General features: G+C 41.8%; 1 protein-coding gene across 1 annotated transcript in view; it reads right to left on the reverse strand.

Moving 5' to 3' along the window:
• Positions 1-17,277, reverse strand: part of LOC144595583 (protein diaphanous homolog 3-like) — a 321,554-nt gene that overhangs the window by 228,613 nt on the left and 75,664 nt on the right. Inside the window, exons 16-17 of the mRNA XM_078403147.1 lie at positions 16,857-16,872; positions 7,901-8,126 (exon numbers count right to left, since the gene is read on the reverse strand). Of these exons, the coding sequence (XP_078259273.1) occupies positions 7,901-8,126; positions 16,857-16,872 (242 nt within the window). The remainder of the gene's footprint in view (positions 1-7,900; positions 8,127-16,856; positions 16,873-17,277) is intronic.

The following is a 17,277-nucleotide window of genomic DNA, read 5'->3' on the forward strand; positions in this document are numbered from 1 at the left end:
ATTCAATACTAGCGATAGTCGGGAGGATTTAAACTAGTCTGGCATTTAAACTAGTGGTAAGTGGGTAAGGTCCTAAAATAATACTTCACTTTAGTATTTACCAAAGAGAAGGACATGGATGATGATGAGATCAGGAGAGCTACATTGATGTTCTACAGAATGTCAGTGTTAAACAGGAGTAGGTGTTGGTCCACTTGAAAAAAAACATTAAAATGGATAAATAGTCCAGGACTAATGGACCTATATCAGAATACTGAGAGAAGTCCATGACAGAGCTCTTTGCATCCTCTTTAATCAGAGGACCGGAGAATGATCAATATTATTACATTGTTTAAAAAGGACAATAGGAATAATCCATAAAATTATAAGACAGTTAGTCTGGCATCAGTGGTAAGGAAATTACAGGGGAAGATTACTACAGGCCAGATTTACTCACATCTGGAAAAGCATGGAATTATTTGGGCTAGTCAGCATGGAATTATCAGGCATATTATGCTGGGGAAGTCCTGTCTCACTTCTTTGTTGGAATATTTGAGGAGATGACAAAGATGATTGGTGAAGATAAGGCACGGGATATTTTTCACATGAATTTACTAAAGCATTTGACAAAGTTTTTCATTATAAACTGGCCTGGAAGATCAAGTTGCAAGGATCCATGGTGAGTTGTTAAACTGGATTCAAAATTAGGTTGGACATAAAGGACAGAGGGTAATGATGGAGGATTGTTTTTTCTGTCTAGATATCTGTGCAAATATAAATGCTGGTATCTCTGGTATATAAAGAAGCTGTACGGCATGCTTCTGTTTAACATTTGGCAAATAACAGAGTATGATAGATAGACACAAATGTTCAAGTAATTCGGCGGATCAGGCAGCATCTCTGAAGAAAAGGAATTGGTGGTGTTTTGGGTCGAGACTCTTCTTCAGACTGAGAGTCAAGGGAGAAGGAAACGAGGTATGTAAAGGTTCAGAACAAATCACTGACGACTCAAGAAAGGTGGAGCCCACCCAAAAGGTGGAGCTCACAAGGTGATAATGAAGGGATAAGAACAGTGAAACCAGCAAGACGACTATGGTAGGGGAGAAACGGAGAGAGGGAATGCAACAGTTACTTGAAATTAGATAAATCAATATTATACCGCTGGGTTGTAAGCTGCCCAAGCAAAATATGAGGTGCTGTTCCTCCAATTTGTGTGTGGCCTCACTCTGACAGTGGAGGCCTAGGACAGAAAGGTCAGTATGGGAATGGGGAGTTAAAATGTTTGGCAACTGGGAGATCATGAAGGCCAAGGCAAAGTGAGTGTAGGTATTCAGCAAAATGATCGCCCGGTCTGTGGTTGGTCTCGCCGATATATAGGAATCCACACTGAGAACAATGGATACAGTAGATGAGGTTGAAGTGCAAGTGAACCTCTGACTCACCTAAAAGGACTGTCGGGGTCCCTGCATGGAGTCAAAGGAGAAGGCCTCCTCTTCCTCTCCCCTGATTCTCAGTCTGAAGAAGGGTCTCGACCCAAAAAGCCACCTATTCCTTTTCTCCAGATATACCGCCTGACCGACTGAGTTACTCCAGCATTTTGAGTCTACCTTTGGTGTAAACCATAATCTGCACTTTCTTCCTAAACTGAGTATAATAGTTGGCAAGTCATATTACGACTGTGTAAAAAGCCTGAGCTTCATTTGGATTATTGTGTGCTGTTCTGGTCAACCCCATTATTGGAAAGGTGGAAGCTTTGGTGATGCGAAGATTTACCAGATTGCCTTTTTGAATTATAATGTCTAAAAGGGGACATTGGACAAACTTCTGATTGTTTTCTCCTGCGTGTTATAGACAATAGACAATAGGTGCAGGAGTGTTGGAGGCGGAAGGTCGACCTATTCGAAATGTGTCAAATTATGAGAGGCAGAGATAGGGTAAATAGTCAGTAGGAAAGAATTGCAGAGCCAGTCTTTTTCTCGGGTAATAATGTTAAATACTAAAGGGTTTAAGTGAAGGGGAAAAAGTTTAAAAGGAGATGTGTGAGGCGATTATGTTTTTGTTTACACAGAGTGGTACGTGTCTGCTACCAAAGTAGGTGGTGGGGCAGATACAACAGTTATATTTGTGAGGCATAGATAGACACACTAGAAGAGGAAGGGGATAGAGTGATATGGACCATGTGCAGGCAGATGGGATTAGTTAGAATGGCATCATGGTTGGTATAGTGGGCGGCACGGTAGCGCAGCGGTAGAGTTGCTGCTTTACAGCGAATGCAGCGCTGGAGACTCAGGTTCGATCCTGACTACAGGTGCTGCACTGTAAGGAGTTTGTACGTTCTCCCCGTGACCTGCGTGGGTTTTCTCCGAGATCTTCGGTTTCCTCCCACACTCCAAAAGACGTACAGGTATGTAGGTTAATTGGCTGGGTAAATGTAAAAATTGTCCCTAGTGAGTGTAGGATAGTGTTAATGTGCGGGGATCGCTGGGCGGCACGGACTTGGAGGGCCGAAAAGGCCTGTTTCCGGCTGTATATATATGATATGATATGATAATAATAGACATAGTTCCTGTGCTGTTCTATGTTCTAAATTAAAGTTTTAAAAATTCCTATGAAATTTAAGATCGAGTTGGCTTTGTACTTGGCCATACAGCCATGGGTGGACAGGGAATAAAACGAGGAACTGCGCACACAACCCTGGGGGGCACTAGGATGGAGGGTTAGAGAGGAGATTTGTCAATCTGGAAGTCCAGAAGCCAGTTGCAGATGGAGGTCCCAAGGCCAAGTTCCAGAAGTTTAAAGATGAGCTTAATCAGTATTAAGGTGTTGAAGGCTGAGCTGTAGTCAATAAAGTGCATCCTGATATATATTCTTGTTGTTAAGGCAATCCAGATTATGTAATGCAAAAAAAGATGGGCTTATTGGCTCAATAAGATTATTTATCCTGTATATAAATTAGACAGTTATGATTGTCCCTAAGCCTGGTGCAAATGTGGGCCATTGCCAATCTTTCAAAGCACTATATTATGTTCAATGTTAGAACCTAAAGGTGCTAGTCATTGAGGCGGGTCACTTTATTTTTCTTAGCAACTGGAATAATCCTTGATGAAAATGGGGACAGAAGACTGTTTAAGTGAGAGGTGAAAGACGTTGGCAAAATCTGCGGCCAATTGATTGATGCACAATTTCACAACTTGTCCAGGACTCCATAAACTTTCCAAGAGTTTACCATCACAAAAGTAAATCTAACTTCCTCCACGGAGATGTTTGAGGCAGAGCAAGGGGGAGATAAGGAGGACACGTCTCAGTGGAGCTTTGTTTACCTGTTCAAAAATGGGGAAATAAATGGCTCCTAGCTAACAATGATCTTTTCTACATGGTCCTTGATCTGCATCTCTTTCGATGTCTCATTTTCACATCTTAGTTTCTTATCTCTGTGTCTCCCTCTCCCCTGACTCTCAGTCTGGAGAAGGGTCTCGACCCAAAAATGTATCTATTCCTTCTATCCAGAGATGTTGCCTGTCCTGCTGAGTTACTCCAGCATTTTGTGTCTATCTTCTATAAATGGCATCGAGTTCATCCATTGCCAGAATGTCTTCGACTTCGGATTGTAATTTATGATCGTAATTCAAGCCCTGCCACAGTCACCTGAGATCCACAACTTAATTGAAGATCCAGCTAGTTTTGGGGATCTCTACTGGTATCCCTGATTGTCTTGAGGAGATCAAACGTTGCCATTTTATAGTGTGAGATCCTCTTTCTTGAATGCCTTGGATTTGGATGTTAGCAGAGCCAGAATCTCCCTGTTCATCCAAAGTTTCTAGTTAACGTAGATCCTTACTGTCTTTGTCAGATCATAGTTGTCATTGCACTGCTTGATGAAACCAGTGACAAATGACATATACTCATTCAGGCTGGGTGAAGTGGTTTTGAACATGTTCCAGTCCATCACCTCAAGATAGTACTTCAGTAGACCCATGGCCTCCACTGCTGTATTACTCTTTTCTTGGTGCCATGTATTTCAATCTGCTGTTAAGACAGCAGAATCACTACTGATAGACGATTCGGCTGGCCAAAATGAGGGCGAGAGATGTAATGATAGGCACAGTTGATGCTATTATAGCAGTGATCAACAGTGTTAACACCTCACGTGGGGGAGGAAACATGCTGATGGTATTTCGGGTGTATGTCCTTGATGTTAGCTTGATTGGTCACAAATGGTGATGAACAAGGCATCATCGCAGTCTTGAGAGTTGATGACCAAGCATAATTTGCTCATTCAGGATTACATAGGAATGAACATCTTAAAACTGTGGTACTCAGACCAAATTAGACTCATTCTACAACATAAGTATGCAGGAAAAGTCTCTGAAAGACAAGTTCCTCGGAAAGGACATTTCACAAATAAGAAATAACAGCTTAATAGAAAACTAAGTGAGAAGGAAGGGCAAAACAGGTATTAGAAAATAGGTGTGGTAAACATCAAGAACCTGAATGTTAAATACATTCAATCACAATAAATGAGAAATAAGAATAGAAGGAGAGGGGGAGTTAGGAAGCATTGTTTTACCGAAACAAGAGGGAATCAGGAGATAGTAAAAAAACCACTATCAATGAGATTTGGAAGTTCAGAGGGACTACATAATTAATGAATAGACTAAGAGGCTTCCAATCATAAAAGCATCTCCCCTGTCTTCTATTATCAAACTGAGCTTGGATCCATTTTGTCAAATTTGCCTTGGATCCTATGGGCTCTAATTTTTTGAACTAGGTTTCCGTGTGGGACCTTGTCAAAGGCCTTACTGATGTCTATGTAGATAATATCAACCGTACTGTTATCAATACATTTTGCAACTTGTTCAAAAAACTCAATCAAATTAATCAAGTATGAACCCCAAACCCCACCTTTCAACAATTCTTTGCTGATTCACTGTAATCACCCAGGCTTCAACCATGTCATTAAGGCAGTGTATTATCTGCATTAGTCTTTTACAGCTAGGTGATTTGCTTCAGCCATCTCAGAGAACATTTAACAATCAAGCACACTGTTATAGGACTGTAAATCTATTGAACTGATGAGAACATATATTTATGAACTAGGTCGAGGTAATATATCCTGAAAATGTAGCACATTGTTGCATGAGATCAGAATGAGTTTTTAATAGAATGCTAAATGATAATCACTGCACAGAAGTTTCAATGTCTCTGAGTAAACTAACTTATGAATGTTGATAACTGCTTCATATGGGAATATAAATGAGAGCGGTAGGTCATTTAGTCACTCAAACCTGCTCTGTCACCAAGTAAGATGTTAGCTAATCTGAATTATAACCTCAACTGCATATTTTTGTTCTGTTCCTATAACTCTCAATTCACCATAAGTTTACAATAGGTCAACATCAAATCTGAATATACTTAATATGTTTCCATGCTGTATCTCCAAACTAAGCTAAATTCAACTCAAATACCTCTCACAAACGTCTACAGATGCACCATAGAAAGCATACTGTCATGTTGCATTATGGTTTAGTTTGGGAACACCTGTGGGCAAGACCGCAAGAAATTGCAAAGAGTTATAGAGATTGCCCAGTCCATCACACAGATCAGACTTCCCACCATTGATTCCATGTACACTTCACGTGGCCTCAGAAAAGCAAAAGAAGCCGACATAATCAAAAACATTTGTGATATTGCCCGGTTCCCCTTTGTAGCGTGCAAGACTTGACGCAATCTACAGGTATTCATGTCATTGCCTCAGGACTGCAGCTTCCCCCCTGGTATCCTTCGTAGCTCTGCGAAGGGCAGAGATAGATTTCTTGTGCCGCTCAGGGTCGTTTGACTGGAATGCTGCAGACCTTGACTTCACAAGGGAATGGACCTATGGTTTCCATTTATTCTAGCACTTGCCCAGACAGTGATGTCAGGTTAAGAGGTCTGCAATTTCCTATTTTCCGTCTTTCATAACATTTGTTACTTGCAATCTATGGGAACCATTTGAGCATCACTAGAATTTTTAGGAGACTATAAGCTGTGCATCACCATCACCGTCTTTTCCACAAGGTCCTGGGGAACTATTGGCATTTTGCTAATTTCTTTCAGGTCCTCATTCACTTCAAATCTCTTACTCTTCACTATTTCCAGGAAGGATTGTGTGTCATACAACATGAAGGCAGACACAAAGCATGTACTTGATTTCTTTACATTTCTTTGTTCCCTAATATAATTTCTCTGTTTTCAATCTGTAAGGGACCTACATTAACCTCAATATGAGTGGTTTTTTTCTTTTTATAGATGTGTTCTCCCATTTATCAGAATGGCCACATAGCAGAAGCATCCACGTTGCGGGGGTGGAAATTGGAAGTTTCCTGAGCTAATTCTGCTCCCACCATCATCTACTACCATTCATGGCTCCCACTGATTGTCGCCGGAACCTTGCGCCCTTTCCAGGACGGACGATGACAGTGATGTAACATTTGAAACATGGATGACAGACACAAAAGAAGAGGATTTATCAGAATTTCTTTTCAAAAGTGCTTTAAAGATTTCCATAAATCATTTCCTAAGTGCTTTCTTATCTTTTAAGCACATTACATCCAATTTTTAGCATTTGAGCTCAACAAAATAACATAGTGAAAATATTATCATTACTTGCATGAACGACAAACAATGCACAATTCAAACAATTATTGCATCCAACACTCATTTTGTTGCATTTGATGAATCGATATGCACATTTATAAGTTATACTCAATGTCCTTGGAACTACTAATTATATTTTTGATAATTTGCTTTGCACTCTTGCTACTTGATCAATTCACTGAGGCAAATATAGCAAAGTGTATTTCTAATTAGTTTCTTGCTGAAGGCAACATTTCGGTACTTTTTTCACATATTGGTTATTTACCTGTGGATTTTTCTGTTTTAATGAGAAATAAACAGTAATTGCATTTTAAAGAGAACAAAAGTTGTTGTTTTTTTAAATCATTTGACAATAATTTAAAATCCAGTTGTTCCAGGATAATAAGTGACTGGGGAAAGTAAGCACTTCATGTCTGCAACTTTGCTGTCTACAGCAATATGGTATGAATGTGTAAACTGAAAAGCATTTATGTTTCATTTATTATGTTTTCACATCCAGTGAAGCTATTAAAGAAAGACAGAATTTTGCCTTTTCACAATGAGGCCAAATGCTACATTTGTTAAACAATACATCTTGCACCCCTTTACTTCTTCAGTTAGTTGGCATAGCAGGTGGATGTGATACAGTTGTCTTTGCTCGCCAAAGGAAAACAAAGTAAGATAACAATAAGTCCTCTTTTTCTGCAACCTCTGCTTTAATAAGAATCAAACTCAAATTAATATTGAATTGCAGATTCAGCAATGATATAACGTCATTTTCAGTGAGCATAAACTTTAATTAATCTCTGTTATAACTTGTATTTAAGAATAAATTAAAGGCACAAATTTGAAATCAGCAGGAAGTACAATGGATCCATGAATTGACGATACAAGCTTCTTAAAGGCACTTTATCCAAAATGAAATTCCACAAGCAAAGCTGAATCAAAGTAGAAAAAAGGGATGAGTTGATTACTGTCAGAGTGCAGAACGAAAAGTAGTGTTGAACATCAACAGAAAGATGTTGTCAACCTGGAAAGGGTGCAGAGAAGATTTACGAGGATGTTGATAGGTACATGGATAGGACAGGTTTAGAGTGATTTGGGTCAAATGGAGGCAGGTGGGACTAGTGTAGATGGGACATGTTGGCCAGTGTTGGCACTTTGGGCCAAAGGACCTGTTTCCACACTGTAAGACTCTACAACTATAACTCTATGTGCCATGACATTCTTGAAGCTACCAGAAAGATTGCTTCCAAGCACTATTTATATCCAAGATTTTGATTACTTTTTTAAGAAGATACCTTACCTTAGACCAGTTGATTCTTTTCATAGTAATATCCAGTTTGAAATCTTTTTTAGCTTTCAATCCGTGTGGCAGTGAATGAGGAGTGGGAGACTGGTGTCCACCTGCAAAACCTAGTGGAGGTGGAGGTGGAGGAGGTGGTGGCGGTGGTGGTGGAGGTGGAGGTATTCCAGGTCCTGCTACCAATGGAGGCAATGGTGGCGTTGGCATACCAATTTGACTTGGAGAACTGCCTTTTGTGACTCCACATTCAGCACTGGTCCTTCTGGCCATCGCATTTAATGGTGATCCTGTAAGCTTCAGGAAAAAAAGACATTAGACCAAAAATTTAAATCAAAATAATCTTTTGACACAATTTGGGTTCGAGGAGCAATTAACCCTTTGATGTTCTAACATCCATAAATACTCATCATGTTTATGACTTTCTCAAGTTGTAGAGCCGTGTAATTAATTATTGACTTCGGGAAAGGAGGTGGTGTACACACCCCATTCAGCATCAATGGTGCTGAAGAGGACATGGTTGAGATCTTCATGTTCCTGGGCATAAATACCACCTACAATCTGTCCTTGAACAACTGCATTGAAGCTAAAGCCAAGAAAGCTCACAAATGGCCTCTACTTCCTCAGAAGACTACTGTCGACATGTCTCCTTTCACTCTTATGAACTTCTATAGATGCACTGCCAAAAGCATTCTATTGGGATGCATCACAGCTTAGTTTGGCAACAGCTCTGCCCAAAACCATGAGAAATTGCAGAGAGGGGGGGGGGGGGGGGGGGGGGTTTAGTCCAGTCCATCACACAAAGCAGCCTTTGACTCCATCTATATTTGACGCTGCCTCGGGAAAGCAACCAACCAAATCAGGTACCTCAATTATTCCCTCTTCTCCCCTTTCCTGTTGGGCAGAAGATACAAAAGCATGAACAACTAGGTTCAGGAACAGATTATTTCCCGCTGTCATCAGACTACCAAACGAACTGCTCACAAGCTAACGGTGAAGTCCAGATCTCCCAACCTATCTCATTGCAGCCCATATACTTTTTCTCTAAATGTAATGCTATAATGCTGCAATGCTACATTTTGCACTCTGGTATTTTTCTCTTTGTGCACGGCATGATGGTTCTCATGTATAGTATGACTTGGCTGGATAGCATGCAAGGTTACAACTGTAGGTAGAGCTAATAGGACTTGGTTTCAATTCCTGTGGTAAATCGGCACTCTTGATGTTGGCAGTAGGATTGGAGTGGTGAAAGGGAGGGTAGGTACGTCATTGGGGTCATCAGGCTCTCCTTTGACGTTTCATTGATAAGCCCACAACGTCTCCAGAGGGCTCAACGGTGATATCTGGAGTCCCAGATACACCCCCCTCAGTTCCATACCCTCCAGTCTTCATCTTACAGCCCAGTTGTTGTCTTTCCTTTTAATCCAAAGCCAATTGTTGCTTTTTTCTGCTGCATTTGACAAGGACGATTGCTTGTTGGAGGGAGCGACCCCTCACCCCCACTTTCTTCAATAGACTGGCCGTAGATGTAGCAACGAATCCCCTGCATCCCACTTCTGCAGGGAATATCTTGGCCTTCCAGACATTCTGGGCAGCTTCAGTTGCCAGTTCAGAGTACTTAGTCTTTTTCCTCTCATAAGCTTCTTCAACACCATCTTCCCATGGTACTGTCAATTCCACAACTTATGCCAGCTTGGCTGTTGTGGACCACATGTGACAAAAAAAGACCAATACAGCATCGAAACAGACTCCTCGGCCCAACTTGTCCAAGTTTCCCAACCTAGATAGTCCCACTTCCCTGTGATTGCCCCAGTTCCCTCCAAACCATTCCTATTTATGCACCTGTCCAAGTGTCATTCGAATGCTGTAACCACACCTGCCTTTACCACTAGAAAAATTACCCATCTAAATCTTTCACCTTGTACCTGTTCCCTCTAGTTTTTGATTCTTCTCCCTGAGGAAATAGTCTTTGTGCATAAACTTTATCTCTGCCCCTTTTGATTTTATATACCTCCATAAGGTCACCCCTCAGCCTCCTGATGTTCAAGGAAAAAAATCCTAGCCTATCCAGGATCCTCTCAGAACTCACTCTTCCAGTCCCAGTAACATTGTTGTACCTTTCCAGTTTAATACCATCCTTCCTATTGCAGGGCATCCAAAACTGTAAACAGTGGCCTAAAATGTTGCTTTATCAATGTCTTGTGCAACTGCAACATTATGTCCCAATTTACAAACTTAATGCTTCAACCAACGAAGGTGAGCATACCAATTTGCTTTCTTCACCACACAGTCCACCATTTCACCACTTTCATGGAACACCAACACCTCAAGGTCTTTCTAATCTACAACACTCCCCTAGGCCCTACCATTCACTGTGTAACCTGTACCATGGTTTGTATTACTGAAGTGCAACACATTTATCTGATATATTCCATCTGCTATTCATTGGTGCACTAACCCAGTTGATCAAGACCAATCTTTGAAAGCCTGTTTAACTGTACTATCAATTTTAGTGATCAATTTTCTGTAAATTTAATCATCATCCTACCTACACACTCCCCACACCATCAATATAAATAAAAAACAGTGGACCCAATACCAATCCCTGTAGCATGTCACTTGTTACAGGTCTCCAGTTTGAAAAACAACCCTGTATCAAAACCCTCTAACTCCTTTCTACAAGGTAATTTGTATCCAATTGGCTAGTTCGCCTTGGATCCATTGTGATCTAATCTTCCCGAGCAATCTACTATGTGGTACCATTTCAGAGGCCTTGCTAAATACCATGTGGTATAACAGCTACCACTTTGCCATCATCAATCTTCTTGGTCACCTGTTCAAAAAATGCAATCAAATTCACGAGACCCCATTTCTCATGCACAAATCCATGCTGACTATTCCTATCAGTTCTTGAATAAGAATAATTGTGCCTTTACTTCCTTAGAAGGTTTGGGAAGTTCAGCATGTCCCCAACAACCCTCACCAACTTCCACAAATACACCATAGAAAGCATTGTATCACGATGCCTCACAGCATGGTTTAGGAACAGCTCCATCCAAGACTGCAAGAAAATGCTGAGTTGTGGACATAGCCCAGGCCATCACACAAACCAACCTCCCGGTCATTGCCTCCATCTATACATTACGCTGCCTTGGCAAGGCCTCTGAATAATCAAGGACCAGTCCCACCCCTAGTCACTTCCTCTTCTCCCATCAGGCAAGAGGTACAGCAGTTTGAAAACACATACCTCCAGATTCAGAGATAGTTTCTACCCAGCTGTTATTTGGCAACTGAACCGTCCTCTCACCAACTAGATCCTGATCTCCCATCCCCTCATTGGAGACCTTTGAACTAACTTTAATCAAACTTTACTGTAATTTATCTTGCACTAAACGTTCTATCCTTTATCCTGTATCTGTACACTGTGGACTGCTTGATTATAATCAGGTACACTATAGTCTTTTCGCTGACTGGGTAGCACGCAACAAAAAGCTTTTCACTGTACCTCAGTAGGCGTGACAAAACTAAATATAAACAACCTCATTAATCTTTAAGAGGCCCCATTCTCTCCTTGATTACTCTTTCATCCCAGAAGTGACTCTCCAGTTCGGATAAATGGAAGCAGTGGTTGGCTGATCGAATAAATAAACCAAGGGATGTTTATTTCAACACTTTGTATTTGGAAGTGAACTTGTCCAAATGAAGTATGATTATACAATTTCAGAGCTATTTTGCATCATTCCTGAAATTTAGCTGAGCACATCAATGCCTGAAGTAGGGTCTCGACCCGAAACGTCACCCATTCCTTCTCTCCTGAGATGCTGCCTGACCTGCTGATTTACTCCAGCATTTTGTGATACCTTCGATTTGTACCAGCATCTGCAGTTATTTTCCTACATCAACGCCTGATGTACTTTCCACATCAGACAAATGAAATGACTTCATTCTCCATGCAACTCCTTCAGAACCTTACTGAGGAAATTAAACAAGATTGACCTGGAATGACATCACTGAGCAGTCCCAAAACATTCATGGATTGTTGACTAAATTTCTCTGCTGACACACCATTATTTACCTTCCATCTTTCAGGTACCAGCCCATCAAACACAATATCAAAACCATTTCTCCACCTTAATACACTCACTGATCTCAATGCCTGGTTGGCCCAGGCCAAAATCCACTCATCCCCTCCCCCCCCGCCCAATCAACCTCAACCTAATGGCTCCCCACATTGTCCCAATCCCTTGGTTGCTCAAATTGGGCCATAGTCTCCATTGCTATCACAAAATCTCACAAATCACGAATCTCCAGGTAAAAGAAACTAGTCTCTAACACAACATCACTCAGGCCCCAATCAATTTTTCAATGCTCACATATCAACACCACCGACCTGCCTGCCAGACCCCTAAAAAGAGTCTTCAAAGACCAACTTCCCGCCCGATGCGCAACAGACCCTAATCTGGCCATTATTCTGTCCCATTAGGCCCGGTTCTGGCTGCTGTACTCCTTTGCCCCTTCCAGAACTCAAATGAGAATGAGTAGCAGTTCTTCAGCATCTCTGGGCACCACTAAGGTTTGCTGCCACAGGCTCGCAATGCAAAGAGTCACTAATATGATGCACGGTGACATATTATGTATCTTTCACACTGCATAACAATTTCCAAGACGTTGTTTCTTCCAGTAAACTGAAACAAAAACTGCAAATGCTGGAAATATAAAATAAATACAGAAATATGGAAATACTCCACAGGATAGGTTGCATCTGTTCAGAGAAAAACAAATCAATGTCTCCCAGTTACGATGTTTCATCTGATGAAAAATTTACTCCAAACTTATTAACTTGAAATATTGATTCGCCACTAAAGATTTGCTGATTCTCTCAAGCATTTCCTCTTCATATTTTGTATTCCCTAAAGATCTAGATAACTGAAGATGCTTTTGCCCACTCACTTAACCTATCCATAATTCTACTGTTTGCATCCTCCTGACAATTTGCCTTTGCTTCCGTTTTTGTTTCATTCACAAATTTCACAACAGTACCTTTGCTTCCTTCCAAGTTACTAATATATATTGCAACCAGCTACAGCCCCGGCGATGTCATACTGAAAATAATCCTCTTATTCCTATTGTCTTAGCCAATCATCTATCCATTGCAAAAAAATGGTTTCCAAACTCCATGGTTCTTTTCAAATATAATCAGCTTTTTCGAACAATTTCTGATCATCCTTCTAGAGTCTACCAGTCTATCTATCGCAAAAAACTACTTCCAAACTTCATCTGGTAGCTTATCTCAATCCACCCATCACAACATTCTCAAAAAACTGAAATATTATCAAATACGAGGTCCCCTTTGTAAAGCTATGCTGAATCTGCCTGATTAGATAATGATTTTGCAGGTGTGCTGCTATTATTTCCGTCCCCAACAATAAATGTTAGGCTAATTGTCTGAATAAGGGTCTCGACTCGAAATGTCACCCATTCTTTCTCTCCAGAGATGCTGCCTGTCCCGCTGAGTTACTCCAGCTTTTTGTGTCTATCATCTTTAATTGCTATGGTTAACTGCTTTTTGTGTCACTCCCTTTTTAAATAGGGATGTCAAACTCTGTTTTCCAATCCTCTGGTACTTCTCCAGAATCTAAGGATTTGAGGAAAATTACAACTCATGCATCCACTTATAGGATCCTGTGACTCAAGCCATCACGTCCAAGATCCTTAGCAGCTATTTGCCCAATGAGATTGCCTAATATTATTTCCTTCGTGATGATGCCTGTACATTTAAGCGATTTCCCACTTAGGCGATTTTAACGCAACTGCTGGCCACTAGGCTGTCGCCGACAGTTCGCCAGGGTGTCGCGGGCATGATCGTGAGGAGTCTTCAAAGAATCGTAGTGGATCTCGGCGCGTCGCTGAGAAATCAACCGGATTGAAATTTCTCTGCGACAACTGGCTTGTCGCCAGTTATCGTTGCTTATTGCGGGCGCTGTTGCATGCTGTCCCCAGGTTTGCTAGGTTGTTGCAGATGCATTTAGAAGCACGTATTATTAAATTAAGTAGTCATTTGAAGACACCATAAAAAAACTTGTGTTTAACCAATTTATTTACCGTCAGGACATTTGATAGGTAGAATCGAGGCCACAGTTTGACAGTCAGGTAAGCGTGGGAATTTTTGGAATGATTATGGCCATCAGCGATTACATTTAAAGTAGGCTCCCAACTCAGATATGCAACCCAGAAACCAGATATGCATCTCCCATATAATTTCAAAGAATGCCCACACTCTGCACAAAAATCCATTTAAGCACGTTTAAATTAAATTTCTTAATACTGCTATTAGTAAACTGGAAGTCAATCCAGTTTATAATAATAATAATAATAATGCATTTTATTTATATAGCGCTTTTCATATACTCAAAGACGCTTTACAGAGATTTAGAGAACATAGGGAAATGAATAAATAGATAAATAAGTAAATAAGTAAATGAACAGAGAAAGGAGACAGAAGGTGAGGTGACCTTCAGTGGTTGAAGGCAGTACTGAACAGGTGAGACTTCAGCGATGTTTTGAATGTGGTGAGTGTGGAGGAGTCTCTAACGGTTTGGAGTAGTGAGTTCCATAGGGTGGGAGCAGCGATGGAGAAAGCCCTGTCCCCCCAGGATCTGAGTTTGGTCCGGATGTGGGGGGATAGGAGATTGGCAGCAGCAGAGCGGAGGGTGCAGGTGGGAGTGTGCCTGTGGAGGAGGTCGGTCAGGTAGGATGGGGCCAGGTTATGGAGGGCTTTGTAGGTTATGAGGAGGATTTTGTACTGGATTCTCTGGGGGATGGGGAGCCAGTGGAGTTTATAAAGGACGGGGGTGATATGGTCACGGATCGGGGTGTGGGTGAGTAGACGGGCAGCGGAGTTTTGAATGTATTGAAGTTTACTGATGATTTTTGAGGGTGCGCCATAGAGGAGGCTGTTGCAGTAGTCCAGACGGGAGGTGATGAAGGCGTGGATGAGGGTTTCTGCAGCTGTGGAGGAGAGGGATGGACGGAGACGGGCAATGTTTTTGAGGTGGAAGAAGGCTGTCTTTGTGATGTGTTTGATGTGTTTGTCCAAGGAGAGGGTTTGATCAAAGATGATTCCAAGATTCCGGATGTGAGGGGAGGTGGATACTGGGAGACCATCAATGTTGAGGATGAAGTTTTGGATGGATTTGGTGAGCGTTTTTGGACCAATGATGATGATTTCAGATTTGTTGCAATTGAGTTTGAGGAAATTTGATTGAAGCCTTGTTACCGTGAAGCTTGGTTTTCAAGTAACCCGGGCAAGATGTTATATTTCAAAACTCTCAAGTTTCACAACTCTCTGACTGAAAAAGTTTTTCCTCATCTCCGTTCTAAATGGCCTACCCCTTATTCTTAAACTGTGGCCCCTAGTTCTGGACTCCCCCAACATTGAGAACATGTTTCCTGCCTCTAACATGTCCAACCCCTTAATAATCTTATACGTTTCAATAAGATCCCCTCTCATCCTTCTAAATTCCAGTGTATACAAGCCTAGTCGCTCCAGTCTTTCAACATATGACAGTCCCGCCATTCCGGGAATTAACCTAGTAAACCTACGCTGCACGCCCTCAATAGCAAGAATATCCTTCCTCAAATTTGGAGACCAAAACTGCACACAGTACTCCAGGTGCGGTCTCACTAGGGCCCTGTACAACTGCAGAAGGACCTCTTTTCTATACTCAACTTCTCTTGTTATGAAGGCCAACATTCCATTGGCTTTCTTCACTGCCTGCTGTACCTGCATACTTCCTTTCAGTGACTGATGCACTAGGACACCCAGATCACGTTGTACGTCCCGTTTTCCTAACGACACCATTCAGATAATAATCTGCCTTCCTATTCTTACCACCAAAGTGGATAACCTCACACTTAGCCACATTAAACTGCATCTGCCATGCATCCGCCCACTCACACAACCTGTCCAAGTCACCCTGCAACCTCACAGCATTTTCCTCACAGTTCACACTGCCACCTAGCTTTGTCTCATCTGCAAATTTGCTAATGGTACTTTTAATCCCTTCATCCAAGTCATTGATGTATATTGTAAATAGCTGCGGTCCCAGCACCGAGCCTTGCGGTACCCCACTAGTCACTGCCTGCCATTCTGAAAGGGAGCCATTTATCCCCACTCTTTGCTTTCTGTCTGTCAACCAATTTTCTATCCATGTCAGTACCCTACCTCCAATACCATGTGCTCTAATTTTGCCCACCAATCTCCTATGTGGGACCTTGTCGAAGGCTTTCTGAAAGTCGAGGTACACCACATCCACCGGCTCTCCCGTCAATTTTCCTGGTTACATCCTCAAAAAATTCCAGTAGATTAATCAAGCATGATTTCCCCTTCGTAAATCCTGACGAAATCCAAAATGCTGACTCGGAACGATCCTATTACTGCTATCCAAATGCTCCGCAATTTCAGCTTTTATAATTGACTCCAGCATCTTCCCCACCACTGATGTCAGACTAACTGGTCTATAATTTCCCGTTTTCTCTCTCCCTCCTTTCTTAAAAAGTGGAATAACATTAGCTACCCTCCAATCCACAGGAACTGAGCCTGAATCTATAGAACATTGGAAAATTATCAACAATGCGTCCACAATTTCTAGAGCCACCTCCTTACGTACCGTGGGATGCAGACCATCAGGCCCTGGGGATTTATCAGCCTTCAGTCCCATCAGTCTACCCAAAAGAGAGTGGTCAAAAAGGCTTTTGGCATGTTGGCCTTCATCAGCCAGAGCATTGAGCATAAAGTTAGGGAAGCCATGTTGCAGTTGTACAAGACATTAGTGAGGCCACATTTAGAGTGTTGTATTCAGTTTTGGGCACCGTGTTATAGGAAAGATGTTGTCAAGCTGGAAAAGGTGAAGAGAATATTTACGAGGATATTGCAAGTACTCGAGGGCCTGAGTTACACAGAGGGGTTGAGCAGGCTAGGGCTCTATTCCTTGGAGCGCAGGTGGATGAGGGGTGATCCTATAGAGGTCTACAAAATCACGAAAGGAATAGATTGGGTAGACGCACATTGTCTCTTGTCCACAGTAGGGAAATCGAGAACCAGAGGTTATCGGTTTAAGGTGAGGGGGAAAGGTTTAATAGAAATTTGAGGGGTAACCTTTTCACACAAAGGGTGGTGTGTGTATGGAACGAGATGCCTGAGGAGGTAGTTGAGGCAGGATACAATTGAGGCATTATCGCAACATTCAAGAAACATTTAGACAGGTACATAGTAGGACAGGTTAAGAGCGATTTGGGCCAAACGCAGGCAGATGGGATGAGCGTAGATGGGACATATTGGCCAGTGTGGGCAAGTTGGGCCAAAGGGCCTGTTTCCACAT

Source organism: Rhinoraja longicauda, chromosome 7 (genome assembly GCF_053455715.1).
Source record: "Rhinoraja longicauda isolate Sanriku21f chromosome 7, sRhiLon1.1, whole genome shotgun sequence".
In the NCBI taxonomy this organism is placed as follows: Eukaryota; Metazoa; Chordata; class Chondrichthyes; order Rajiformes; family Arhynchobatidae; genus Rhinoraja; species Rhinoraja longicauda.